We start from the raw sequence: 26,178 nt of genomic DNA, 5'->3' as shown, positions 1-26,178 counted from the left end.
GAGGGTGGGTGGGGCACCCACCAGCAGCAGGCGGAGAAAGGAGAGCAGGCAGTCCCATAGCGCCCCCTGGTGCTCGCTCTGGAACACGTGCGGCTGCAGCAGCTCCAGGATGCCCAGCACGTGCAGGAAGAAGGTCAGGTGGCTCTGCTGCCGGAACTCCTGGAAGTTGAGGTGGCTGCGGCCGTGCAGGAGGGCGGCGATCATGGGCAGGTGCCTGGGGGCGACGTGTGCGCTCGGTGGTCCTGGGCCATCTCCCCCGGCCCCCCTCCCCACCCCCCGCTCCAAGGGCCGACATCAACTTGCACTTGGAGACCACCCGGAGCCCGCTAACCGCCACCGTGATGTCCTGGGCCACTCACCTGACCCACCCTCTCCCGCGTCCACCAGGCCCCTACCCCCGAGACTCAGCTCAGTCAGGAAGCAGCCGAGGCCCTGGCTGCCCGTGGCGACACCACCACGGTGTCCGTCCACCCGCTCTTAGCCGCAGAGCCCGCCTTACAGGAACGCCTGGTGTGGGAGCCGCTCCAGGCTGGGGCGGGGAGGGCACCCTGACAGCGAGCTGTGCCCACTCGGGCTGCAGGTGGGACAGGCCAGGCGGTACCTGAGCAACAGGATGGGGTGGGCCACAGCCAGCTTCCGACAGGCCACGTTGGCATCGGCCACTCGGTTCTCGGCCGCCCGGGAGTCACTGGTGTCCGCGAGGAGGGTGACGAAGCGGTGAATGAGGCCGTCCAGCTGGGAGGGACGGGGGTGGTCAGAGCCGGGGCCGCCTGCAGCCCTCGCACCCTACCTGTCCGCCCCCCGCCAAGTCCGCCGCCCACCGCCGCAGGGGCTACGATGGGGCTCCCCGGGCAGTGTGCGGGCACCTGCTCCAAGGCCCCCGGACCCCAAGGCCCTGGTGTGGCCCCTAAGGACCTGTGCAGCGACCCAGAGTGTTCCCCCAGTGCCTTCTGCTGCTCCTGGGGCTCAAGAGGCTGTGGCCAGAGCTCCCAGCCAAGCTCAGCACGTGGTGTGTGAGGTCACCCTCTCCACACAAACAGGATAAAAGCCCCGTGTTAGCTTGGACGAGGAAAACCAACCTTACTGATATAGCGTAATTCCAGGTGTGCAAAACAAGTAACACACGAAAGTGGAAGGAAGCACAACTGGAAAAACATCAACTTCCCTCCCCGTCCCGGGAAGCAGGGCAGGCGGCAGATCCGACTCCAGGGTCCAGCCCAGGGAACACGGGCAGGGGGCCCACCAGACCCCCCTTCCCCCGCCATCACCCAAGGGAGGTGAAGGCAGATGCCACGCAGACCCGCGCACGGAGGCCCCACGCTGGGCCAAAGGCCAGCGCCACGGCAGGCAGCCAGGAAGGGATGGGGGTGCTGGGCCGCATGCAACACCGTCACACACGCACCACGCGGCCTGCTGTAGTCAACGGTCCCTTATTAGGGAACGAGGGGGGACACCCACTCTCCCCTGCTCCACACCCAGAGGACTTCTTGGAGGAGGAAAAGATCGTTTCCAGACCCTTCGAGAGGTCGGACAGGCGAGGGTGGCAGGGCAGGCTCTGCCCTCAGACGTGCCATCGGCACTCACCAGGGGCCTCTTTTGTCTTTCGATCCGAGAAAAGGCATTTCTACCTCCCAGTGAAGGACAAAGGCGGCCCCGATGACCCCGTAGGGCTTTACCTTGCAGACGCTGCTGCCGGCGGCCCCTTCGCTGTGCAGCAGGACGTCAGGCACAGGCACCCGGAGGTCTGGCCGCTGCAGGTAGAGGTGCACGAGCAGGTCTCGGCAACGCCTGCCCAGCACGCTGCGAGAGACCAGAGACTCGGGGTGGCCGCGGGACCGGGGAGCCGCTGTTGCCACTGCGTGCAGAGCTGGCGTGCCAGGCCCCTCAGCCCTACCGCACCCCCACTGGCGGCCTGGGCTCGCTCCCACGGTGCTCACGTCTGAGCCGCGGCCTCCCACCACAAGGACAAGGGGACGGGCGGGGGCCCCGGAGCCCGGCGTCCAGCACCCTCACCTGTCAGCCCACTGCGGGATGCAGCTCGTCAGGTGCGCCGTCACCTTCCTGACGCCCTCATCGTCACCGCGGCAGCAGCTGAGCAGCAGGGGCAGCCGGGCCTGGAGAAGGCTGCAGGCGCTGGCATCCCCGTCCTGGCTCCTGGCCTCTGCCTCCGCCAGGATCAGCTCCGCCAGGCCGATGAGCTCCGGGGCCTGGACGTGCAGCACCAACTCCTCCCGCCGCTTCTGCAGCCGCACACCGCCAGTCAGGCCCGGGCGCGTCTCGCCACGCCCGCCCGCCACCCCACCCTGCGGGCAGGGGACGCCCCAACACCTGCCTGAGGGGTGCGCTGGTCCCTGCCCTGCCAGATGCGAGGCATGTGGATGCAGGCCCAGAGGAAGTCCAGGGAGGCCGAGGGGTCGAACCTGGAGGCGGCGGGGCGGCCTGGCTGAGCACCAGGCGCGTCTCCAGGCGGGCGGGGGGGTGGTGCCCAGGTCAGCCGTCAGGGGACGCGGGCCGCCCCACCCGACCTCTCTGCAGCTCACAGTGGCAAAGCTAAGGTTGGCCCCACCCCGCCCCACGCTTGCAGCCGCGCACAGAGGCCCCTGGCACCCCTGCAGCACAGCACGGACGCCAGCCATTCACACGACCGGAGGACAGTGAAGCCGACTGTCTGCCTGCTGGTCACCCGGGGAAGGGACACCGGGCCAGGCAGGAGGGCCTCGGTCCCTGAGGACGCCGGGGGAAGGCTGCTGGATCAGAGCCCCCCACCGAGGCCCCCGACACTGCCCTCCAAAGTCGGCTCCCGGAGGAGTCTGGGCAGGGCGGCTGCCGCGGGGCACCCCAAGGCCCACGCTGCCTGTGGCAGGAACAGACCTGCCGGTGGGGGACAGAGGTCTGGGGGACTCACCTCTGCTCCCGGTTCTTGCCCAGCAGGATGTGGATACACTGGTGCAGCGTGGACCAGTTGGACTGGTGCGTGAGCAGGGCTAAGAGGTAGGGTCGGAAAGACGGCACCTGCGGGCCAGGATGGCCTTTGCCCTGGGAAGGGAGGAAACCTGGGATGGTCCCCGCCGGGCTGACGGCTCTGCCCTGTAGCGTCAGCAGGTGACAGCCCACGTGTGCCAGCACAGAGCAGAGGAAGGTGTCCGTTTCGGGGCAGATCCGAGGCTCCCGCCCGGGAAGCCACCCAGCCCGGCCGGTCACTCCGCAGATTAAGCACGGGCTGAACCGAATCCACTCCTCAGAGACCAGGAGACACGCGAGCAAAACCCTGGGTGTGGGAACACCTGGGCAGGCGGGGGGCGCGGGAGCGTGACCGCCGCTCTCAGAAGCGCAGACCCACCAGCGTGTGGCGGGACCACGGGCAGGGGATGCCCAGCCCCTCCCCGGCCATCTGGTCAGTGTTTCCTCACCTTCCCCACGGCCAGATGAGCTGGGGGACCCCGCCACCCCCGCAGAGCCCTGACATGGGCTCCGACCCCTCTGAGGACCCCACCCCCCGTCAGGGGGTGCTGAGCTCCACTCCCCCCACCGCCTCGTGCCCTGTGAGGACCTGAGCCCACAAAGGACCCATCCACCCACCCCCCGCCCGCCTCCGTGGCCAGATCTGGCCAGCTGTGGTGACCCACTCAGAGGAAACATGGGACCCGTCTGGCCACTGAGACTCCGGCATCGGATCTGCTGGAACTGACAGAGAGCCAGCCCCACCCTGGGGCTGCCGGGCGGACTGTGGGCCCAGGGCGCCGTGCGCGAACGAGGCCCACCTTGCTGCTCTGGGAGAACAGCAGCCGCTGCTGCAGGTCAGGGCAGCTGCTGATCACCTCGGGGTCCAGCATCTCCAGCCAGTCGACAAGGAGCCCCGAGCAGGGTCCCAGCCACACAGCCTCCAGGCTGCAGGGAAGGTGGGGTGGGCTCAGACGCGGCCGGCCAGGGCCGCCCCCCGCTCCCCCTCCCAGCCGGCCCCCGCCCCGCCGGCTCACCTGCAGCCGTCAGAGTCCTGCTTCCCCAGGGCCGGGGGCTCCCCCTTCTCCTGCAGCAGCAGTGAGCTCACCACGGACACGGGCCCCGAGGCCGGGAAGGCGGAGGCAGCGGAGAAGATCGCGGCCAGCAGCTCCTCCAGGTGAGGCGACCTCATGGCAACCAGACCCCGGAGGACTGAGGGTGGGGCAGAGAGGGCCCCTGTGTCACTCCAGCTCGGGGGGCCACCGGACGTGAGGACAGAGAGCCCCGCCCCTGGGCCCTGTTCTGGGGGCGCCCAGGAGAGGGACCTGCGTGCGAGGCAGCGAGGCGGGGTCTTTGTGGCGCCCGGGGCCCGAGTACCTTTGCTGATAAGCTCGGGCTCCACGTCACACCCCTCCCCAGACTTGAGAGTGGCCGCGATGGCGCGGATGGTGGAGCTGACCACTTCCGGGTCCCCGCGGAACGTCAGGGCCTCTGCCAGGTGCAGGAACCCGCTCCGCACTGCAGGGGAGCGCTGTGTGACCCACGGGACTCCTGCCGGGGTGCCGGGCAGGCGACTCTCCTCGGTTCCCACACGTACGCTCCCCCCTGGGGGGCCTTCCCAGTGCCCCGACCCCCAAACCACTGGGCCCCACTCACCCTGACGCCACCCGGGGCCCATCTGGGAACAAGGCCCCGGTCCCCCCGACGCGATGGCAGAGAGCCCAGGACCCCCGCCGGCACCATTGACCCTGCCTCACCATCGCTGATCCGGCGCCGTGCCGAGTACTGGGCGGCAAACAGCTTGAGCTGGGCCTGCAGAGGCCCGGCCTCCACGGCGGGGCTGTCCAGCCACTGCAGGGTCTGCACGAGCACTTTGAGGAAGCGCGACGAGAAGCCGGTGTCCTGGGGCACACAGCGCTGGGGACAGCGCAGCACGGCTCAGACAGGGCCAGGGCCGGGCGGAACCATCCCGCCTGCCACAGTGGGGGCCCCTCCAGCGCCCATACCCACAGCCCATGAGGGGTCTGCTGTCGCCTGTCCTCACAGGGCTCAGAGAGAAACGACCAAGGAGGTAGCACACACGTGGGCACGCACGGGGGCAGAGCCCGGGCGCGGGGACTCGGGCGGCGAGGTGCGGGGCTGCGCCGGGGCCCACCTGGTACTGGCAGAGCTGGCGCAGCAGAGGGCAGGCGAGGAAGTGGCTCTGGTGCATGGCCATGACCAGGGCGCCGCCGTGCGGGGAGCTCAGCAGGGTGGCGAGGGCCTGCAGGAGGCGCACCGCGACGCCTGGCACCTCGGGGCTCCCCTGGCGGACTCGCGCCAGCTCCCGGCCCAGGGCCTGCTGCAGCGCCAGGGCTACAGGGCGCGCACTGGAGCTCTGCCACCGCGGGCTGGGGCTCAGCGGGAAGATCTGGAGAAAGGCATCCATCAGGACCACGCGGCTGGCAGGTGGGGCCTTCCCCAGAGCCCACACCCCGACCCCACAGAGGCTGCCGGCAGTTGGCACTGGCGTGCCCGGTCCCCAGCAGACTCTCCAGAGGGGCGTGGGGTGGGGGCCAAGGACTGGGACGAGGCCCGTGGCAACAGGCCCAGGAAAGAGCGCGTGGAGCTGTGCACACACGTGCGCATACGGGCGTGTAAGCGTGAAGATGGAAACCGTGCACCACCGCTCTGCAGCGCCTGTCACTGTGAGGAGGGGGCGAGAACAAACGTGCCCAGGGAACCCCTGGCCATGGATTCCAGGCGGGAGGAGGGACCAGGGAGGAGGGGGGCCGTACCTGCAGGAGCATGCTGGCCAGGTCGTCCTCGGGGCCCAGAACCCGCACCTGTGTCACGGCCCGGGGCCTGCCCTGACCCGGTGGCTGCTCTGGGCTGCTTTTGGGTTTCGGCGCCTCCGTGCTGTCTGCAGGGAAGGAGGAGCAGGGCGGCTGAGAGGCCATCACGGCCAGCTGTGGCGGGGACCATGCCGACCACGGCCAGGCTCGCCCGGCGGCCCACCGCCCAGAGAGGAGGGGGCTCCCAGGCCCTGCAGAGGGCTCTCTCCCCGGGACTCCCAGCCTCGCCTGTGGGCCCATAAACAGAAGCCCGGACGCCGGGCAGAAGCAAACGCTTCCCGAGTGGCCGTGCGAGCCGGGATGGGTGGGTACCTCGCCGGGCGGGCAGGGAGGCTGTGAGCAGGGAGTGGAAAGTCTGGCCTCCGGACGCCCCTCGCTCGTGCTGGACCTCGACCAGGTGAGCCATGTAATCTGCAGGGAGGCAGCCACGGGTAAACACGGGCCCCCAGGGAGGAGGGAAGCCCTCCGCATGGTGCCCGCAGAGCTCCAAGCCTCCCCAGGACCCGGGAAGCTGGGCGACAAGGCCTTTCTGCAGAGAATCAGGCAGCGCCCGCAGCTCCCTCCACCCTCCAACCCGAGGGGTGGACGCAGCTCCACCTTCCTGCTCGCAGCCCCTGCCCTGGGGCTGTTCCACTCCACCCCCAGCCTGGCTCTCCAACCGCAGCCGCACGGCGGGCCCGGGGTGCTCGGGCGAGGACCCCGGCTCTCACTCTTGTCCATGATGTTCTGCTCCAGGGTCTGGGGGTCGTGGGCCACCGCCTGGTCCAGATACTGGAGAAGTTTGCTCATGCTGGACACCGGGATGCCGAAGGACTGCACGAACAGCAGCAGCTGCTGGGGCTCCAGGTCCTGCAGGGCTGAGGGTGGCTCTCACTCAGCCACTGCCACCCGGTGACCCCGGCCCGCGGGGCCTGGCGGGGCCCAGGGCCCCGAGGGCAGCTCCAAGTGTGGCTGCTGGGTCCTCAGGACCCCACCCTGCGTCCTGAGGCTGCGGGCCAGCCCTGCGCTCCCTCCAGCTCAGAGTCAAGGCTCCCCTGAGTGTGTCCTGCTGCGCTTCCCCAGCCAAGCCACCCCCCAAACTGCCCGGCCTGCCACCTCTGCTGGATACCACGCTGACCACGGGCGGGTGCCCGAGGCCACTCTGCACCCCAGAACCAGCTCGGAGGCCCCAGCTCCTCCTCCTCCCCTCCGAATCCCTGGACCACTTGGTCTTTTTCGTTCCTCCTCCAGCACTTCTCACTGGAGGCTCTCAGCCTCCCCGCCTGACCACAAGGGCCTGCGGGCACCTGTCAGGGCACTGACAGCTCCACAAACGTCTGCTGAATAACAGACGCCCCGGAACCCCCCCGAGGCCCCCGAGCTGTCCTCTCTCACAGGCCACAACTAGAACACACCCAGGCCCACAGCAGGGGGCAAGGCCTGGTTCCCCCCCACCCCCCGCCCCACTCGAGCCGCGCCCAGGCCGTACCAGCGTCCGCCAGGCGAGGGAAGAACACACACCAGGCCCACAGCAAGGGCAAGGCCTGGTCCTCCCCCTCGAGCCGCGCCCGGGTCGTACCAGCGTCCACGAGGCGCGGGACCTCCGAGCGGATCATGCGCAGCTTCAGCCAGTCGGGCAGCAGCAGCGCCTCTTCCGACGTGTCCACCAAGAAGGCCGTGGGCAGGGGCTTCTTCTCTGGGAACCAGATGTCCAGCAGCGCCTGGAACTCGCCGTCACCAGCTTCGGGAGAGACAACAGGGCAAGCACCAGGGCCGGCTCAGCGAGGCCTTCCCAGACCTCGCCACCCTAGGAGCTCCGGCCGCACTGAAGGCTGAAGGCCAAGGCCAGCGTGTCCTCGGTTTACAGGTGCGAACAGGGGCTTCAGAGGACGGAGAAGAATCTACCCAGAGCTGAGCGCGGCCCAGCGGCAGAGGCTCTGCACAGCTGACTTGTGTAATCCTCACAATCGCGGCGCCGCCCCGCCCCAGTTGAGGAAACGGAAGTGCAGAGCTGGCCAGGCTGCCCAGGGGACGGTGTGAGGCTGGGGCCAGCAGGCTCTCTGGGCTCTGTGGGCTTGGCCAAACCGGCTCCTTCCAGGGCTCAGGCTGCACAAAGCCCCGGGCAGCCAGTAGGCCAGGCCAGCACAAGGCCAGCCTCCCCTGGACACAAGTAAGTGGCAGAGCAGCCCACAGCGTCAGCCACGGAGGAGGGAAGGAGAGGCTGCCAGGCAGAGAGGTTCCAGGAGGCCAGAGGATCAGCCGGCTCTGGACACAGCCCACGGCCAGAGAGCCGAGGGCCACACCCCAGGCCTGTGGAGAGGACCTGGGGCTCACTGCTCTGGGCACCAGCGTCCCCTCGGCTGGAGAGCCCCATGCAGACACCTCCACCTCCAGAAACCACAGTGCAAAGAGCAGCAGGCACAGAGGTGCCCAGCAACACCCACGTGCATCTCACGACGACAGGACAGCGTGTGAGCGGAGGCGACGAGGAGTCTGGAAACCCCCGGCCTGTGGATCGGAAGCGTCGGCGGTGCATGGGGTCCCGCCACGTGGGGCTCTCGCGTGCGCCCCCAGGACGGGCAGGGAAGGGGGTCCACCTCCACGGGAGACCCAGCCCCACCGCCCGCGGGCTGCTCACCGCGGGGCGGCCCCAGCGTCAGGAGGATGACCATGGCATGGACCACCAGGATGTGCATGGTGGCCGTCTCCCCACTAGTCCAGCGCAGGAAGACCTGGTCTTGCGACTCCGACTGGAGGAAGAGGAGCGGGGTGAGCGGGCCGAGGCGAGGGCCGCGGGGCCGGGCCCAGGGCACCCGCCTGCCTTACCCAGCTGTAGACCTCCTCGCCCTCCTTGCTCTTGCGCATGCGCTGCACGTAGCGGGAGAAGATGGAGAGCAGGGCGGCCAGCACGGCGTCCGACTCGGCGCTGCAGGAGCGCTTGGAGAACAGGTGGGACATGATGGTGGAGCGCTCCACGATGAGCCGGGCCACGTCCTGGGGGAGCACGGCGTCAGAGGGCGTGGGGCCCCCCTCCAGTCGTGCCTGGCCAACAGCCCCGTCCCCTCGGAAGGCCGCCCCGATGCCACGTCCCCTCTGCACAACCACCCCCCGCCACCGGGCAGCAGGCCGATGACGGACGGAAGGGCCCCACACGCAGAGAGAGCCCCGCAGCCGTGCAGGGCTGTCAACTGCCGAGCGGGCGCGAGGGGCAGCAAGAAGTGACAGGCTCCCTGGAGAGGGCCGGCCCCGCTCGCTCGGAGAGGAGAGCGAGGCATGGGGCACGGCGCCATCTGCCCTCGAGCGACAGTAACACACGCTTCTCAAGACCCGAAGGGAAAGGCCGTCTGCAAACAGCCGGACACCACGTTTACTTGAAACCTGCAGCAGTGACGCGGGGCACGCACTCTCTGAGCCCTGTGAGGACAGTCTGGCCCCTGGACCAGACTCAGAGGGCGAGGCCTCCAGCCCCAGACTTTAATTATTACTGTCCAGCCCCTCGACGAGGAACCCAGGCTTGGACAGAATCCCCCTGCCCACCGACCTCTGTCTTCAGCCCGTTCCCTCACTCCGTCCACTCACTCATTCTACAAAGACCCAGGGCCTCCAGAACCTCCATCACTGTCAGCTGACACGCTAACAGGGGAGCAAGGTCAGAAGAAAGACGGCCCGAAAAGAGGAAGACGAAGTAGAAAACGGGCCTCCCCAGCAGGGAGCGGGATGCGGGCCCCAGCCGCAGACTCCTGGGCTGGCCTCCTGCCCCTTGGCCTCCTGGGTTGGCCAAGCCACGCCTCCCCCAGCCCAGAGCCACAGAGGCGACCAGGCCTGGATGATCACAAGGGCACTGGGGGCTCCTGCCCTCGATCCCTGCTCCGGACAGAGGGTCACCGGCAAGGCAGCTGGGCGCTCAGAGCCCAGAGCCGAGGTGTGGCCCTGCTGGCCCTGCAGCCCGACTGGGCTGGTCGGTGTCCCCCAGCCCCGCCCCCCTCACCAGGGCCAGGTCGCTGTGCTGGCTCTGCTCCTCCACGGGCGTGTGCTGGGACAGGTAGACCAGGTAGGCACTGATGGTCTGCGGGTCCGTCTCCATGTGGATGGCCTGGGGAGTGGGGGGGAGGGAGGGCGTGTGAGCGCATGCCCGGCAGTGCAGCCCGCCGCCCGCCTGCGGCCCCTCACCTGCTGCAGCGCCAGGGCGGTGGTGGTCCTGACGCTGTCGAACAGAGGCAGCCTGGGCAGGTCTCGCAGCAGCCACTGGTAGCCCTGCAGCGCGTCCGTGTCGCCCGAGTCCTCCTCCGTGGGGGGCTCCTTCTCCTCCCCGTCACGCAGGCTGCCCTCCGAGAGCACCAGGGACAGGCCCTGCAAGCAGACACGCGCTGGTCTCGGGGCCACCACTCCCTCAGAGGCACGCGCGAGGGCCGCTTCCCGGCAGAGGTGTGGTGCGCCCGGAGCGCCCTCGCCTGGGGCGGAAGGGGCGCGGGCCGGCTCCCCTGGAAAACCGCCGCCAGTGCCTCGGGAAACACGGCAGGCGGCCACTGAGCTGCTCTCGGGGTGCTTCCCAGTACCACCCAGGGAGGGGGCCCAGACGGGGGAGAAAGGTCTGAGCCCTGCGCAGCTCATGACTGCAGCCTTCCTGTGCCCAGGAGTCAGCTAGAATACAAGGCTGCGTGAGCAAAAACTCCCATCTTAACAGAACGGGGAGAGCAGGGGTGCGCGGGGAGGAGCGGGCCAGACGGCCGCCTCACCTTCGTGGCCAGCACCCGGGAAGCCACCTGGGAGGAGCCGAGGCGCCGCAGGAAGTAGTCCAGCACCTCACACGTGGTCTGCTCGTCGGCCCTGGGGCCCAGCAGCAGGTCCTGCAGGCGGCCCAGCAGCTGCCGCTGCTTCTGCTGCCTCTGCAGGGACAGGGGGCCCTCAGGGTGGGTCTCCAGGGCCGGGGGCGGGGGGGGGGGGGTGTTGGGGCGGGGCTGGGGGCGGGGCAGGGCGCCCACCTGCCGCTTCTTGGCCTTCTGCTCTCTGCTCTCGCCCTCCTCCTCCTCCTCCCCGGAGGCGGGCTCGTCGGCAGCGTCGTGCAGCAGGAACTCGCACAGGCACTGCACGGGCAGCACGTCCAGGGAGCCCTCGCTGGACTGCACCAGGTCGGCCAGCCAGGGCATGGACTGGGAGGAAGCCTGGGCGGGGCGGCAGCCACACGGCTCCTTCCGGCTAAGCCTGCCGTGGCCCCCCGACCCACCTGCCCGCCCCCAGCGGGGATTCCCGAGGTGGCCCTGTGTGTGCCCAGGAGCCCGTCGCCATGTAGCCCTGTCTCCGGGTGTGCCCTCTTGTGGCCACGGTCTCATCTAACGCCGCAGCGCACTGACGCCCCTAGAAGGTTCCCCGCCCGCCCGCCTGCACCAGCCTCCTCTGCCGGACCACCGCGGGACTCACCTGCCTCTGGATGATGTTGAGGAGAAAGTCCGGGTTCCGGCTCCGACACAGCAGGTGCCCGAGGCGGAGGGACTGGTTGAGGCCTTTCACCTGATCCAGGACGTGAGGGGGAGGCCTCCGGGGCGGCCCTCTGAAAGTTCCACATGACCCAAGCGTGTCGAAGCCGCAAGCGCACTGCTCCCCAGTCGACAGTACCGGGTGAGGGCGGGGCCGCCTGCCTCCCACCTGTGGGCAGCTGCCCGTCTTCCCTGAGGCCCGCGGTCCCTCCCCTCCCAGCCCAGCCACGGGGGGCTCTCGGCTTCACCATCGCCAGCCGCGCGGAGAACCAGGACAGCGGCCAGGACGCGGCACCCCCGCCCGCCCCTGCCAGCCCAGGCCCGGCCCGAGCTCCGCGCAGCGCATACTGGGGCTCAAGGCTGGTGAGCTGGGACAGGAGCAGGCTGCTGCTCTCAGTGATGGTCTGCTTGGTGGATGCAGCGGCCAGGTGCCCCTCGAACGCCAGGATCTCCTGCTTCTCCCGCTGCGAGACCTGCAGCTCTCGGGTGACCATCTCAGTCCGGGTCTCCTCGTCCGTCAGGGTGCACGGTGGGTACGAGTAATTGCTGGGGACCAAGCAGGAGGAACCTGTCGCCGGGCCACCAAAGGCTGGCTGCCACCAGGCGGCGCTCAGGGTGGGGGGTCAGAACTTAGGACGGTGTCCCTCGCCCAGGCCCAGCTCGAGCCGTCAGGCTGTGGAAGGGACCCGGGGGCAGGTGTCGGCAACATGGTCACAGTCAGACCCCCATGAGGGAGCTGGGCAGCCCTCAGAGCCCACAGCCGGCCACCCTCTCTTCCCACACAGCCGAGTACTGGCGCCTCCAAAATCAGCCAACGTGTGTCAGGATCCTGGACCCGAGCGGCGTCTGTCCAGGATGGCCACACAGGACCCCTGGACCCTTTCCAACAGGCCAGGTGGCCCGGGGCACACAGGGCACCCCAGGCCGACTCACGGCTTCAAAGACACACGTGGCTTTCTGGGGGCACAAACAGCTGGACTCCTGTCCGTGTTCAAAATCTAACCTAGCTTCCTGAGACAGCCACAGGACGGCCCTGCCACCCAGACCCCACGGGTGCACCCAGACCCCACGGTTCCGACACCCCACGGCCTCGGGCTCCGCTCCACCTCAGCCAGTGTCCCGCAGCGACCCTCGCTGCCCCCGAGTGCGCCGGCAGGCTGCACCCATCCCCACTGCAGGAGCACAGCACACACACGCCACCCGCCCAGGCGCCCACACCGCTTCCTCAGCTCGCGGCTCGCAGCGAGCATGGTCACAGCGGCCCTGGCATCTGCTGCCCGCCGCGTCCAGAGGCAGTCCCCTGCTGCTGACCCCGTCTCCATCCCGCCGCACCCTCTGGCTCTGGACCCCTCCGCTCTACGCCTCCCATGTCACAGCAGCATCAGCCTGACCGTCCCCACGCCCACGGCAACATGCGTGCCACCCAGGAGGGCCCAGGGCCCCACAGCACATGGCGTCACTTGATCCCACTGCCCCAGTCCAGCGAGGGGGCAGCCCCGCAGAGTAGGGAGACCGCAGAGCAGTGGGAGGCCCAGCGCGCCCCGCTCCCAGTGCAGCACCGGTGGGCCCTCCCTCCCGGTCCCAGAGCGGCGAGCCACTTACTTGGTCATCACCATCTCCATGAGCATCTTCAGTGTGGGGTACTCCTCCCAGGCGGCCAGGCCTAGGGAGCAAGGCGACAGCAGGTGGTAGCTGGGACTCCCGGCCGAAGACCCACCCCCTCCCACGCCAATCCTCCAGTGCCCAGCCAGGCTCTGCTCCAGGTCCTGACATGCAGGACGCCCAGAAGAGGGAAAGGTCAACACCGGCCCAGGGGACCACGGCTGGCCAGAGGGGGCTCACCAATGTTTTCTGGGTTGAACGCGGCGACGACCAGCAGTAGGGGCCACGCCTTCCAGTAGAGGGTGGAGATGGCGAGGTTCGGAGGCTGGTACCTGGGACATAAGGTGTCAATGGCTCAGCCTCGGGCCATGAGGTCCTGGACGGGAACGGGTCCAGGCCATGGCGGCAGCCGCTTCACAGACCCGAACACCAGCACTGGAGCCTCAGTAACTCCTCTCTGGGACTTGCACCCCCAGGATGTGCATGGCTGTATCCAGCACACCGCTCAGGCCCACACCCCAGCTCTGGGCTCCGGGACATGTGCCCTACTTCCCTCAGCCTTGGCCTCCCACCCTACAGCACGGGAACAGGGGGAAGGTAACAAACACTCGACAGTGTTAACTACTGTTGTTATTCTCTGCATCAGAAAACCAGAAAACACCCCGGTATCGGTCGACGTGTAACCATAACTTTCAAAAGTCACGCATCGTGCTGTCGTAATAACAGTCCTTTCAGATGACGCAACAGAAAGCAGCTAAAAAGCTGTTAGGAAAAATGAAATAAATCTGATATGATGACTTGGCAACACTCCCCAAACTCGTCTACAGCTTGGACGCAGTCCCCCCACAATCCCGGGTGGCTTTTTTGTGGAAATTGACCAGATGACCCTAAAATTCACATGGAAATGCGAGGACCCAGAAAAGCCAAAATAATGTTGAAAAAGAATAAAACTGGAGGACTCACACCTCCCAACTTCAAAACCCAGCATAGAATTACAGTAATGAAGACAGAAGTGTGGGCGTGAGGACAGGCATCTAGGTCAATGGAACAGAACTGAGGACCCAGAAATAAACCCGTATGCCAACTGATTACCCACAAAGGACAACGGCTCATCCGCATGAAACAACGAAGCCACAGCCGCACCTCACACCATACGCAGAAATAAGTTCAAACTGGGTAACGGACCTAAACATTAAGGCTAAAACTATAAAACCCTTAGGAGAAAACACAGGAATAGATCTTTGACGCCTCAGATGAGGCAATGGTTTCTTACGCGTGATGCGAAGACCCAAGAAACCAAAGAAAAATAAACTGCACCTTATCGAGATTAAAAAGCTTTTGTGTCTCAAACGGCACCAAGAAGGGAAATATCTACAAATCACAGGTGTGTTAAGGGTCTCACTCCAGAACCCATAAAGAGCCCTCACCATCCAACACCAAATACTCAAACAACCCAGCTTAAAACTGGGCCAAGGACTCAGACAGACATCTCTCCAAAGAAGGCGTTCAAACAGCCACAAGCACGTGAACAGCTGCTCAACGTCACTAGCGATCACAGAAATGGAATCAAAGCCAAAATGAGGGACTTCCCTGGCGGTCCAGTGGTTAGGGCTCTGCACTTCCACTGCAGGGGGCACAGGTCTGATCCCTGGTCAGGGAACCAAGATCCCACATGCTGCGGCCAAAAAAAAAAAGCCAAAGTGAGATGCCACTTCACACCCACTAAAACGACTAAAATAAAAAGATGGACCCTCGGTCTCAGCAAAGATTTGGAGAAACAGGAACCCTCGGACCCTCTGCTGGGAAAGTGAAACGGTGCAGCCGCTGTGGGAAAGTCTGGTGGTTCCACAAAAGGTTAAACACGTGACCCAGCGATTCTACTCCTGGGTATCCTCGCGAGAATTGAAAACATACATTCTTACAGAAACGTATCCGTGGAGTTGCCAGCAGCATGGTTAACAACAGTGGAAACAACCTAAGTGGGCGTCAACCAGCAGACAGATCAACAAAACGCAGTGCCTGCGCTTGGCCACAGGGAGGGACAGAGCACAGGCGCAAACTAAAAGTCGGAGGGAGCCCGCACACGTGGCGCTCAGTGGAAGGAGCCAGCAACACAGGACCACGCGCTTTATGACTCTGTTTACATAAAGTGTCTGAAAACGTCCAATCCACAGGGACAGAGTTGATTCGTGGGGTCTAAGGCCTGTGGGTTTGGGGGCAGGGGGACAGGGAGCCACAGTTGGCGGGAACAGGTTCCTTAAGGGGACGTGGTTCTAAAGTTAGGCTGCCAATGGCTGCACAACCCCACGAACGTGCTGAAAGCACCAAGTCACAAGCTTCGGATGAGTGAAGCATATGAGAAACGAGAACCGTGTCTCAGTCAAGTGGCTTCAGGAAACAGAGCACGAGCTCATGCTGTCTAGAAAACACCGTGAATGTGTTCACACACAGGGAACAAGCATCTAAGTGACAAAGACCAAAAAGGGAGCAGGTCAGAGACCCAGGCGACGGCAGGCAGCCAGGCCTCGGGTCGTTCGCCGCGGCCCAGCCTCATGGGCGTCTGTGGACGGGCCCCTGGCGCTTACCCAGGCGGGAGCTGGATGTTCTCCGGGTGATGGTAGGTGCACAGGTTCAGAACAGCGTCGATCAGCTGGATCCTCTCCACCTTCAGCACTTCCACGTCTGAAACCCAAAAGCACACACGGCTCACTCGGTGGATGTCCAGGCCCAGACTCAGGCTGTGGACATCAGAGAGCGAGGAGACGGGGCAGGGGGGGCCGGGGACGACACGGGCACAGGGCAGGATGCAATGACACGCAGCCAGCGTGAGCTGGCCTGGGGAGCCGGGGCACGTCTCCACCCCGTGGCACCCGAGCTGGAGGGGAGCAGGCAGGACCGGGGACAGCACAGCGCAGCTGGGCTCGGGGCAGGGCCGAGACGTGACCACGCCCGTTTCTGGAGCAGAAGCGCTAGGGCAGAGCCCCCGGGGAGGCAGCGAGCCCCGCCACACTGAAGGGTCAGCTCCAGGCCCATCGGCAACGGGACACACGTACGCTCTAGAACAGGGACTGCTCTGCACAAGGCCACCGCAGTGGCCCGTTAAAGACGCGAGAGACACACACTCCTGACGAAGTTCAACCACACGGGAATGGGCACAAGTCCAGGGTGAGCTCCAGAATTAGCCTAAGGACTAGGTTGCCGTCCAAGACACACGCGCAGCCTGATGCCCGATGCCCATGAGGTCAGCAGCGGGGGTGGAGCCCAGTGGCAGGAGGCCATCACCCACAGGGGGCGGGACAAAGCCCGAGGCCCTCACCGTCGGCCTGCACGGCTGCAGCCCGCTTCACCAGGTGGTCGGCCAGCTCCATGGCATCGGCGGGGCCCAGTGGAAGCTCCCGTGACAGCCCAATGACCAGGATGCGCATCAGCGTGTCCTCCAGGATGGGAACCTCTGAGCAGAGGCGGAGGAAGAAGCTGCGGGCACAGCAGGGAGAGGCTGGGCTGGCGGGAGCCCACCCCAAACCCGCCGGGGCCGCCCACCCCCACGGCGGGCGAGGAGGGAGCAGCCGCCCACCCTCCCCGTGGCCACTTGTGCCCGATGCCCCTGTGGACCACACCCCGCCGTCCCGAGGAGGAATGTGAGGGGAGCCCAGCCTCGTCCCGCAGCCCCCGAGCTGTGACACGAGACGGGCATGGAGCACAGGCGGGTGTGAGATGAGCACGCTGACCGGGCCCACAGTGGGGACAGATGGGACCGGCCTGTCAGCACAGGGCAGGGTGTCCCCAGGCTCAGGGGACAGAGCACGACACTGGCTGAGGGAGGAAACATGCGTGTGCAGCTGCTTGGAAGCGAGGAGGGGCAGGGAGCTGGGGAGTCCCGGGGCACAGGCACCGGCTGAGTCCCCGGGAGGGTTGCAGGTGACGTAGCAGAGACACCACACCCTTGGGAAAAGCGGCACAGGGTGTGCGAAGCGGGACAGGGACGGTGACCCTGACCAAGACCAGACAGTCTCTGGGCTGCTTCAGTGAGCCTGGCCTGGGCAGCCCTCGTGGCGCAGGGCCGGAAGGCATGCTCACTTGCGGTCACTCTCGGGTGGCCAGTTGTCCCATTTGTAGTAGGTCTCGGGCTGCTCTGTGAAGAGCACCTTGTGGAGGCTGCAGGGTGGAGAGAGCCATCAGGGTTGGAGTAGACAGGGCCCCCCACCAACCCTGTCAGCCCCCACGGGCTGCGAAGCTGCACGTGCAGAGGGGCCGCCCGATTCTGGAGCTCGGCAACCCCATGGCCTCTGCAGGGCCTCCAGCCACCCCCCAATAAGGCCTGGGGGGCTGGCAGGTGACAGAGCCCCCAGCAGGGGGCTCCCAACCCTGGTCAGACGGGACCCCACCTCCCCCTGTAAGAGAAGGCTCTGCCCGAGGCCCTGCCACCACACAAGGGCCGGCTGCTGCCCACCGGCTCCTCTGGTTCCTAAGAGGCTAGTGCCAGCCGGTGACCTGCCACCTATGTGTGAGCCCTGTCACTCGTCACCGGTCAGACCAGGGAGTGGCTGCTCATCCCGCGCAGAAGAGCAGCGGCCGCACCAGTGCACGTAGTCCTTGGGGGCCAGCTTGCTGATGGAGGGGACGACGGTGTGCAGCCACCAGACGGCGTCCCGCTGGATTGCGGCGATCTGGTTCTGGAAGGAGCGCAGCACCTCCAGGTCTGCGGGTACAAGACAGTTACAGAGCCCGCACGGCAGCCAGAGGGTCTAGTTCAAGGCCAGGCGCAGCACAAGCATCCTGCACTGTCTGCAGGTTAGGAAGGCGGACCTGAGATGGAGTGGGGAACTCGGCTAGGATAAGGTTCAGCGAACACCTGACCGTCCTCACAGGCCCAGGGCAACTCGGGGAACTGAAACCCTCGGTTCCAAGTGTTCTTCCAGCCAATCGCTTAAGTGGCCTGTGCAGCCAGGCCTCCCCAGGATCAGCCGCGACCCAAAGCCGGCTGGCCCAAACACCACCGCCCTGCTTCCCCACCTACCCCGGCCCAAGGGCCACAAGCCCGAAACGCCTTCACAGCGGCACCAGGACCCACGTGAACCAACCATCCAAACAGACAACGGGCCTGGACCAGGAGCTGGTGTTCTCAGCCCACATGGGAGGAACAGGAACCAGCAGGTTCCACAAGCTCCCTCGGTCTCCAGGAGCTGTGCCGTGGGGGCGCCCCTTCCCGCCCCCTGCCTGGGCCTCGGGGACAGCCTGCAGCCACGGAAGCACCCACCACTGCCAGGCCCGGAGCCTTACTCTTTTTCTCTCCTTTGTCCCAGGCGATGCCGGCCTCCTTCACCTGGGCCGTGATGCCCAGCATCATGGACACGGCCAGCACGTCTGTGATGTGCACCACGAAGCGCTCCTGCAAGCACAGCCCGGCTCAGCGGGGTCTGCGTCCCTTGCCCAGGCCCTGGGCACACGAGCCGCCGGGACAGGAGGACGCTGGGCGGAAGGAGGCCTTGGGACCAAGGACCGGCCAGGGGCAAGGCCAGGCCGGGCCACAGGGAGGAGGCTCAGACAACAGAGCTGGACAAAGCCCGCCCTCCCGAGAAGAGGCCCTCCACCCCCGGCCCCAAGTCCTGCTCTCCAGCGGCACCTCCCGCTGCCCCCAAACACCCCAAAATCTACGGCCCTCTGTGCACCATCTGCGTCGCCCTGGCTGCTCACGCCGTGCGCTGGCCTCCCCAGCCCCACCGGCTACAGCTCTGCCCACCTCCACACCCAGCCCCGAGGTCACCGGCTCCCCTGGGGGCACCCAGCCAGTCCCTCCTTGGACCTCACAGGATGCAGCCTCCGCTGCCTCCGGGCTGGGCCACCATGCACACGGGGCACCAATCCCAGCCAGGTGCACTCCAGACGGCACAGGGGAAACCGCTGGGCGGGACCCGAGCGCTAGGCAGCCCGCGCGGGCCTGGGGGCTGCCCACCTTGAACTCCATGTCCAGGTACTGGGGCTCCTTGCGCTCCTGCATGAGCCCCAGGCAGAAGGCCTGGAAGTTGATTTCGTGCTTCGTCTGCTTGATGATCTCGCGCAGCAGGGCCCGCGAGGCCCGCAGGTAGTCGTCCTTGTTGGTCAGCAGGTCCTGGAACACCATGGCCAGGAACTGGGGGACAGAGAGCGCCAGCAGCTGCCGGGGCTGCCCGCCAGCTTCCGTCCTCACCAGGCTGCAGGAGGTCTTCCCAGAGCCCCCGGACGAGGCCCCCGCCAGCTCCCGCTGCACGCCCAGGCCCGGCCCCTGGGCCCCCCACCCCCGAGCCTCTCACACACGGCTTGGCACCACGCCGGCCGCTGCCATGCCCTCGTCTCCAGCCTGGGCGCGGGGCGGGGGTCGCGGGCGTGAGGCCACGCCGGGCTCCCACCTTGGGTGCCAGTGCGGAGCTGTGCTGCAGCACGGCGTAGAGGGTCTGCATGTTGTTGGGGTTCCGTGCATTGGAGAGCTCGTTGAAGATCACGAACTTGATGGTGGTGCCCAGGTTGTCCTTGTGCGCGTTCAGCAGCTCCCTGGACGTGGGCCGAGCACCGGAGTGGCTGGGCTGCCCCCGCCTGCTGCCCCCCCCGCCCCGCTTCCCCCCGCCGGGCGCACCTGACGCAGAGCATGTAGTGGTTGAGCAGGACCTTGGGCTTCAGGCGGATCTTGATCAGGTGGGAGATGACGTCCATGTCCTCGGGGCCGTGCGTGCCGCAGTTCATGCACACGGACATGAGCAGGTCCTGGGCCGGCCGGGTCAGCTGTGGGGCGGCCGGGCCGGGGGGCACGCGTCAGCCTCGTGGCCTGGCCCGCCGGCGGGGCCCCGCGCGCACGGCGCCCCTCACCTTGGGGTTCTGCAGCCACATCTCCAGCTTCTGCACCGCCATCAGCCGCACCTCCTTGTAGCCGCAGGTGGAGGTGAGCAGCCGCAGCAGGTTCCGCGAGACGTTGTCAATGGGCTGCCGCCGGGTGAGCTGGTCGCGCAGCACGTCGAGGACGTACTCCTCCACGCTCTCCGCCAGCTCCTCGTACCTAGGCCAGAGGGGGGAAGGCAGGCGGGCGGGAAGGCGGGCATGCGGGCTCTCCGGGGGGCAGGGCCTGGCAGGGCGGGGCCGCGCAGCGCACCTACCTGGGCATGGGCTGGCCCTCCTGATCGGGGCTGAGCTTCTCCTCCGCGATCAGCAGCTCGGTCTGGCTGTCCTCCTCCTCGGTGAGGGAGGGGTGGGGGCTGCTCCCTGCACACGAGCGCCTCGTGGATACGTGCGCCCAGCCGGCCCTCGGGCACCCACGCCCCCGGTGGTGCCTGGCGCCGTGGAGGGAGGCGAACCGCCCCGGCCCCTCCCGCGGGGAACCCCGGCCCGGCCGCCCAGCCTCTCTCACCGGCACTGAGTTCCCCTCCGCTGCGCCCCGCCTCCCCCTGCAGGAGCACGCTCTTGGGGGGCATCTTGGTGTTAAAGGCCGTCTGGATGTTGTCCACAAAGGTCTTGCAGTGCGGGCTGTCCACCCAGATCCGCTCCCCCAGGGAGTCTTCAATGTACACCTGTGAGGACAAGGCCTGCACCTCCTGCCTGCCCTCTGCCACGTCCCAGCGGCGCCACGGGAACGAGCGAGCCGGGTGCTTCCCCAGGGCCCCAGCGGACAGGAGCTGGGCCGCCAGACACAGCCCTCCAGGAAGAACGCGTTCAATTGCCCCTCTCGCCCCAGGGCTCCAGCGGCGCAGCCCACCTCCCACGGCCCTCTGCCCCCTTCACCGCAGCAACGACCTCCTGGGAGAGGCCCACTCACCTTGACAAAGATCTCGGGCCAGTTCTCATCCTCCTCGTACGCAGCCATGAGGAGGCTGCAGGCCAGCACGGACACCAGGCTGTTCCCCTTGGCCTTGAAGTTGATGGAGGCGTCCCGCCGCAGGAGGCTGCACAGAGCCTGCAAGAGACGGCGTGGTGGCCGGGGAGGCCCGTCTTGCCTCCACCTGCCCCTTCCCAGGACGGAGGAGGGGACGCCCGGCCCTCACCTCGATGACCCCCTCCGTGGCGAAGATGTTGGGCTTGATCTTGGCCAGGTACATGAGGCTCAGGTACAGGGTGCTGTCCGGCTTGGCCCGCGTGACCTTCAGCTGCTTCACGGCCCCGCACAGCACTCCCTCCAGCCTGTCGTCGTTGCCCTCCAGCTCGGCCGCCTCGATCTCGTCCAGCAGCACCGCAGGCGGGACTGGCGGGGGAGACGGGGCCCTGTCAGGCAGGCAGCTCCGAGCAGAGGCTTGCGGGGGCCCCAGGCCACGGGCTGACTGGGCCAACCACCAGAGACCGGCCGGCGAGGGTCTCAGGGCTGAGCCGGTCTCCCAGGAGGCCGACGCTGGGCAGATGCTGCCCCGACCCGCGGGAACGACCAAGACCACGAAGGGTCGGCCTTAGCCAGGTGCTACCACGGCCCTCTCGCCACACCCACACGGCTACCCCAGGGTGATCTGTTCTTGCAACGCCTACTTTCCTACAAGTTGGACATTTTTTCTAAGCTTTTAAGTTAGCCAGCACGATGCACCCGCAGCCTTCCTCCTCTTCTGTCGTGGCCGCTTCTTTGCCGTCCCTCCCTGGGTCTGTCCCGCAGAGGCTTTTCTGCTCTGTCTTTGCAAGGAACCCACTGGGGGCTTCGAGCCTCTTCCTACACAGCTGCCCTCTGCTCTGCTCTCCACTCCTTTCCTCTTCACTTCCTTGCGCGCGTCCTGTCCCCCACCTTCCTTCTCCGATGGGAACCGCAGCTCCGGCACAGCCCCTGCCCGCACTTGAGTCCCCGCTCCTCTGAGGGTCCCTCTCGGCCGGGCTTCGGCTCCAACCCATGTTTGCTCTGCGCTGCGTTTGGGACTGTTCCGTTCTACCTATTCTCTCACTTCCCAAGGGGTTTTTTAGGATTGTGTTTTTAGATACCCAAACAATGGAAGGAGGCGTTGTTGCTGATTTCTAACTTAACTGCACTGAACACAGAGAATTCAACAGGAGCCCCTGAGCGCCTTCTATGTGCCAGGGAAAATGACAGATAGGCAGGAAACGTGGACCAGAGCTACGGAACGTCCTGGCCATGGAGATGTCCCAAGCACCACGTGCTATAAGTAGCTGTCAGCCTTTTCTCCGTTCTGCTGAAGGTGTTTGTAAAATACGCTATCGTTCTGGACGTGCTCTTCAGAATCGCATTCCATCCAACCTTCAGAGCCACCTTTTCTGGGAGTCACGCAATGGTAAAACAATACCGAAGCACAGCCAGCCGCGCAGAGGGCCGTGGCCTGAGTCAGGACTCGGCCCCGCCAGCGCTTCCAGGCCTGACGGGCACCAGCCGCCAGGGGAGGGCCCTGAACCGAAGGTCTGACTCAGCTCCCAAAGCACTGCTCCAGCCCCGTCCTCCGCCTCGGCTCTGGCCACTGCGTGCCCTGTTCCCCAAGCACAGGTCCCGCTCCAGGACGCGGACCTCCCCTCAGTGGTTTCTCCTCCAACAGCCTGCACTGCCTGTTAAGATCCCATCCAGCCTTTCAGGCTCAATTTCACGCTACAGTTCCCTGATGGGCCTTCCCTCTCCGGAGGCTGTCCCGTGAGCACCTGTACGCTCAACACCTGGGACTGGTATGATGTTTAACAGACCTGATCTACAGGGCATCGTGGGGCCACTAGAAATAATCAACGAAAAGATGGTACAGAAAAGTAAGGGAACATTAGGGGCACACAAAATTAAAAGCTCTCGTGTAAACAGCGGGCTTGTGGATCAGCTATAATCTGTCTTTAACGCTGTCGTATGACCTTTCCAGCTAGGAGAATAAGAGCAGGGAGGTAAGGCCTTCATTGTCAGGAGCCAGGAGAAAGGAGGAGGCAACACAAACCTCCTTATCCCGGGGGGAGAGGGGTCCTCACGAGACGCACAGGCTACGAGAACAGCACCTGTCTGCATGTGCTGCCCTGTACCCCCCATGCTCAGAGCAGAGCCTGTCACAGTGGAGCGAGCCCGTTCCCAGAGGGCAGGCGCTGGCGGCCCCCAGGAGTGCATCAGTCTCACATCAGCTCCGCCCCTGGAGCTGGGACAATGGAAATCCGTACAAGGCTTTCCAATCCAGGAGGCCCTGGCACATGCCCTGTCTGCTTCAGAGAGAAGGCCACCGAGATGCGTGCCGTCAACGCTGCTCCCGCTACGTGGCAGCAGCCCATTCGGGCCCCAGACCTCCTGTGCCGTCTTGCCCTGAGCGACACAAGCACTTCCCATCGCTGTCACAGAATCTGAAGCACAGTGGGGTGAAGGCACCCTTACGAGAGGTGCTTTGAAAAACAAACTTGCAGATGACTCCTGTCCTCCATGCTCCAAAGGACCTACACTCCACCTACAGGGCTAAGCCGGAAGTGGCCGTTCCAAACCCCTGGGGCACAGACAAGGCGTGGGCTACATTCTCTGGGGGACATCAGGGGCTGACTTTACCTTCAATCGGGACCACAGACGGCTCCTTAATCGAGGGAGAGATAGCACGTTTCTCTGCCACTGCGGCCTCAGCCAGGCGTCCCAGGGCACTCAGAGGGGGTGTGGAGGAGAGTTTCGGGCGCTTGGTGAGCCCGGTCAGGGCCGAGGCGCCCGCCAGAGCAGCCGCAGCATCCCGCTTGCGCTCCGAGGGCAGGCTGGAAGGGGCAGGCTTCAGCAGGGTGGATGCCGCTTTCGATTCAGTGGCCTGACCCTTCGAGCCCAGGGCAATGAAGTCTCCTGGAGGAGGGTGCCCTGCAGAGAAGAGACATGGAGAAACGGGCACCTTCACACAGTGGCCGAGGTGGAAGGGGTGTCCGAGACCAACTCCAACCTCCTGTGATTTCCGAGGGGATTAAACAAGGGCTGGGGGAGGCAAGAAACCAGTCACCCAGCAAGTCCACGGCAGAGCTGGGACCGTATGACGGGAGCAACGACAGCCAGCCACACGGAGCTTACTACAGACCAGGCCACCTCTTGTGGACGAGTGTCAGTCCCCTTAACCCTCAACGAGTTTCTGGAACAGGCAGCATTACTCTCACTTTACAGGTGAGGACAGCCAGGCACAGAGAGGTTAAGTAACGTGCCCAAGGCCACACAGCTTGGAGTGGCAAAGCGCGGGGCTGAGGCCAGTCTGGCTCCAGCCTGCTTTTAGCCACTGTGTTTGTGCTGCCCCCTCCTCCCGGCTCGCGACTCCCAGAGCCGCCGGGACCAAGGGCTGCCCTTCGAGACCCCATTCCTGGAAACCGCGTTCGGCTCGGAGTAACGAAGCCGCGACCCGACAGAGGAGCCAGGCCGGAAGCCCCGAAGCCGCGCCGCCGGGAGAGGTCGCGCACCCGAAGGCTTGGCCGCAGCGCTGGGCCTGCGGACGGTGGTGGGCTTGGCCCGGTTCATTCTGTCCCCGTCCCTTCGCCGCTGCTCGCTGCCGACGCCTCACTCGGGAGAAGACCAGCGCAAGTCAGTCGTCCACCGTTCGCCCATTCATTCGGATCCACCGTCCGGGGTTGGGGTTCGGGGCGAACGGCCAGCCCCGCCGCGCGCAGCCACTCCCGAAGGGGCCGCGCGACCCCGCCTCCCCGCCTCGGACCCCGGGAGGGTCTGTCTCGCCAGCAGCCGCTGCCCAATCACTTCTAGCGATGGTCCATCGCACCGGCTCCCCGCCACCGCCACGGCCGCCCCGGAACCGGAAGCTGCCCTCGGAGCCCGACTTCCGGAACACCCGGCAGCAAAACAGCGCGGCGGGGGTTGGGGGGAACGGCGAGGAAGCGAGAGGGTCCGCGGGGCCTGCAGCGCTCTCTGGCGGCGGGAGGCCGGCGGGGCCTCGCAGCCGCTGATCTCTACCTGGCGAGGCGGACGCTGTCACCCCCTCCTGCAGGTGAGGCTGACCTTAGAAAGTGACGTGCCCAAGGACAGACAGCCAGGAAGGGTGGCCTCGGATGCTAACCCCTGCGTGCTGGAACTTTAGAGTCCTCTCCCATTTGTGGGTAAAAGGGCAGGTTCTGGGTCCCCTGGTGGGGTCCAGGAGGGAGCCCAGCAGCCGCGAGCGGGCAAAGCCGGCAGAAGGGCGGGGGCCCAGGTGAGGCCAGGCCCTCATCAGAGCAGCGCGGAGGGCATCCATCAGCCTCGGTTTGCCGGCCTGCGCAGTGGGTCACGGTGATATTCACCAGGTCTGCTCAGTGGCAGAGGATTTGGGGTCCATGCTCAGACCCTCGCGTCCTCCTCTTACTGGGGGTCTTCATGCCGTCCCGGGGCTCTGCACCCCGCCACTTGCAGCGGGCAGCCTCCCTCGAGGGCAGCCCTGATGGGTCCCTGCAGAGCGGAGCGGGGTCCCTGCGCGAAGGGCAAGGTGCTCCTCACAGAGCAAGTGCGTCAGAAAGGCAGCATCGCAGACAAACGAAGCCGGACGTGGGGCAAAGCTGTGAAATGGATTTTACTCAGTAACGACTGAGGCGGGGAAAGCGCTGCGTTTTAAAGGGAGAAGGAGGGGGTGGGCCCAGGTGAAAACTTGCAGCGGGTGACGTGATGTCTGGGCGTGACGCTCGCGGGCCAGAGGCCACCGGAGGCTTTAGGGCAGGCGGCCTCACCGACTTCCAGCCACTGAGACTCGGCCCAAGAGCTCAGGCCGTGCTTGCCTGCAGCCTGGCGTGCAGAAGGGCCCGACTTCGGGAATGTGTTCCTCGTCCTCTCTCCACCCTGAAGCCCCCACCAGCCACCAGCCAGGATAGCGCGCCATCTTGGAAGCTCTCCCACCCATCGCAGCGTGGAGCAGAGACAGCCCTGCCCAAATTGCAGACGAGCAAAACCGCGATTGTTATTATCGTGGGTCACTAAGGTTTAAAAAACCTTTTGGGGACATAATTTCAAACTTATGGAAAATTTGCAAGAATAGTACAAAGAATTCCCATATATCCCTCACCCTGTACCCTAAAGGTTAACATCTTACTATCTTTGACTTATTCATTTCTCTCCGTTCGGATTTTTTTTCCTGAATTATTTAAGAATTGCAAAGAGTCCCCTTAACTCCTAAATTCTTGAGTGTATATTTTCTAAAAATAAGACATTCTGTTATGTAACAACAACAGTACAATTATCAAATCAAGAAATTAACATCAAAACAATACTCTTCATTATGCTAAGGCCTTATTAAGACTTTGTTGGGACTTCCCTCGTGGCACAGGGGTAAGACTCCATGCTCCCAATGCAGGGGGCCCAGGTTTGACCCTTGGTCAGGGAACGCGATCCCGTGTGCTGCAACTAAGAGTTTGTGTGCTGCAACTAAGGAGCTGGGAAGCCACAACAAGGAGCCTGCCTGCCACAAGTAAGACCTGGTGCAACCAAATAAATAAATAAATTTTTTTTTTTAAAAAGA

At 65.5% G+C, this 26,178-nt stretch overlaps 1 protein-coding gene across 1 annotated transcript in view; it reads right to left on the bottom strand.

Moving 5' to 3' along the window:
* INTS1 (integrator complex subunit 1) overlaps positions 1 to 24,482 on the bottom strand; it is a 28,640-nt gene extending 4,158 nt beyond the window's left edge. The window contains exons 1-40 of the mRNA XM_060032568.1: positions 24,146 to 24,482; positions 23,274 to 23,564; positions 20,836 to 21,032; positions 20,610 to 20,747; positions 20,205 to 20,364; positions 19,954 to 20,059; positions 19,670 to 19,856; positions 19,440 to 19,585; positions 19,216 to 19,357; positions 18,783 to 18,959; positions 18,110 to 18,218; positions 17,408 to 17,528; positions 16,907 to 16,984; positions 16,146 to 16,303; positions 15,415 to 15,511; positions 13,070 to 13,161; positions 12,830 to 12,890; positions 11,576 to 11,773; positions 11,172 to 11,301; positions 10,736 to 10,915; positions 10,490 to 10,639; positions 9,924 to 10,103; positions 9,742 to 9,846; positions 8,580 to 8,747; positions 8,392 to 8,503; positions 7,333 to 7,494; positions 6,485 to 6,631; positions 6,087 to 6,185; positions 5,718 to 5,842; positions 5,096 to 5,350; positions 4,698 to 4,857; positions 4,318 to 4,458; positions 3,978 to 4,152; positions 3,762 to 3,888; positions 2,906 to 3,036; positions 2,333 to 2,420; positions 2,014 to 2,240; positions 1,677 to 1,800; positions 602 to 735; positions 22 to 214 (exon numbers count right to left, since the gene is read on the bottom strand). Of these exons, the coding sequence (XP_059888551.1) occupies positions 22 to 214; positions 602 to 735; positions 1,677 to 1,800; positions 2,014 to 2,240; positions 2,333 to 2,420; positions 2,906 to 3,036; positions 3,762 to 3,888; positions 3,978 to 4,152; positions 4,318 to 4,458; positions 4,698 to 4,857; positions 5,096 to 5,350; positions 5,718 to 5,842; positions 6,087 to 6,185; positions 6,485 to 6,631; positions 7,333 to 7,494; positions 8,392 to 8,503; positions 8,580 to 8,747; positions 9,742 to 9,846; positions 9,924 to 10,103; positions 10,490 to 10,639; positions 10,736 to 10,915; positions 11,172 to 11,301; positions 11,576 to 11,773; positions 12,830 to 12,890; positions 13,070 to 13,161; positions 15,415 to 15,511; positions 16,146 to 16,303; positions 16,907 to 16,984; positions 17,408 to 17,528; positions 18,110 to 18,218; positions 18,783 to 18,959; positions 19,216 to 19,357; positions 19,440 to 19,585; positions 19,670 to 19,856; positions 19,954 to 20,059; positions 20,205 to 20,364; positions 20,610 to 20,747; positions 20,836 to 21,032; positions 23,274 to 23,564; positions 24,146 to 24,203 (5,829 nt within the window). The 5' untranslated portion in view covers positions 24,204 to 24,482. The remainder of the gene's footprint in view (positions 1 to 21; positions 215 to 601; positions 736 to 1,676; positions 1,801 to 2,013; positions 2,241 to 2,332; positions 2,421 to 2,905; positions 3,037 to 3,761; positions 3,889 to 3,977; positions 4,153 to 4,317; positions 4,459 to 4,697; positions 4,858 to 5,095; positions 5,351 to 5,717; positions 5,843 to 6,086; positions 6,186 to 6,484; positions 6,632 to 7,332; positions 7,495 to 8,391; positions 8,504 to 8,579; positions 8,748 to 9,741; positions 9,847 to 9,923; positions 10,104 to 10,489; positions 10,640 to 10,735; positions 10,916 to 11,171; positions 11,302 to 11,575; positions 11,774 to 12,829; positions 12,891 to 13,069; positions 13,162 to 15,414; positions 15,512 to 16,145; positions 16,304 to 16,906; positions 16,985 to 17,407; positions 17,529 to 18,109; positions 18,219 to 18,782; positions 18,960 to 19,215; positions 19,358 to 19,439; positions 19,586 to 19,669; positions 19,857 to 19,953; positions 20,060 to 20,204; positions 20,365 to 20,609; positions 20,748 to 20,835; positions 21,033 to 23,273; positions 23,565 to 24,145) is intronic.
* Between the last annotated feature and the right edge of the window lie 1,696 nt (positions 24,483 to 26,178).

Source organism: Delphinus delphis, chromosome 15 (genome assembly GCF_949987515.2).
Source record: "Delphinus delphis chromosome 15, mDelDel1.2, whole genome shotgun sequence".
Classification (NCBI taxonomy): domain Eukaryota; kingdom Metazoa; phylum Chordata; class Mammalia; order Artiodactyla; family Delphinidae; genus Delphinus; species Delphinus delphis.
The sequence above is the reverse complement of the archived record's forward strand: the minus strand, read 5'-3'. Positions and strand labels throughout refer to the sequence as shown.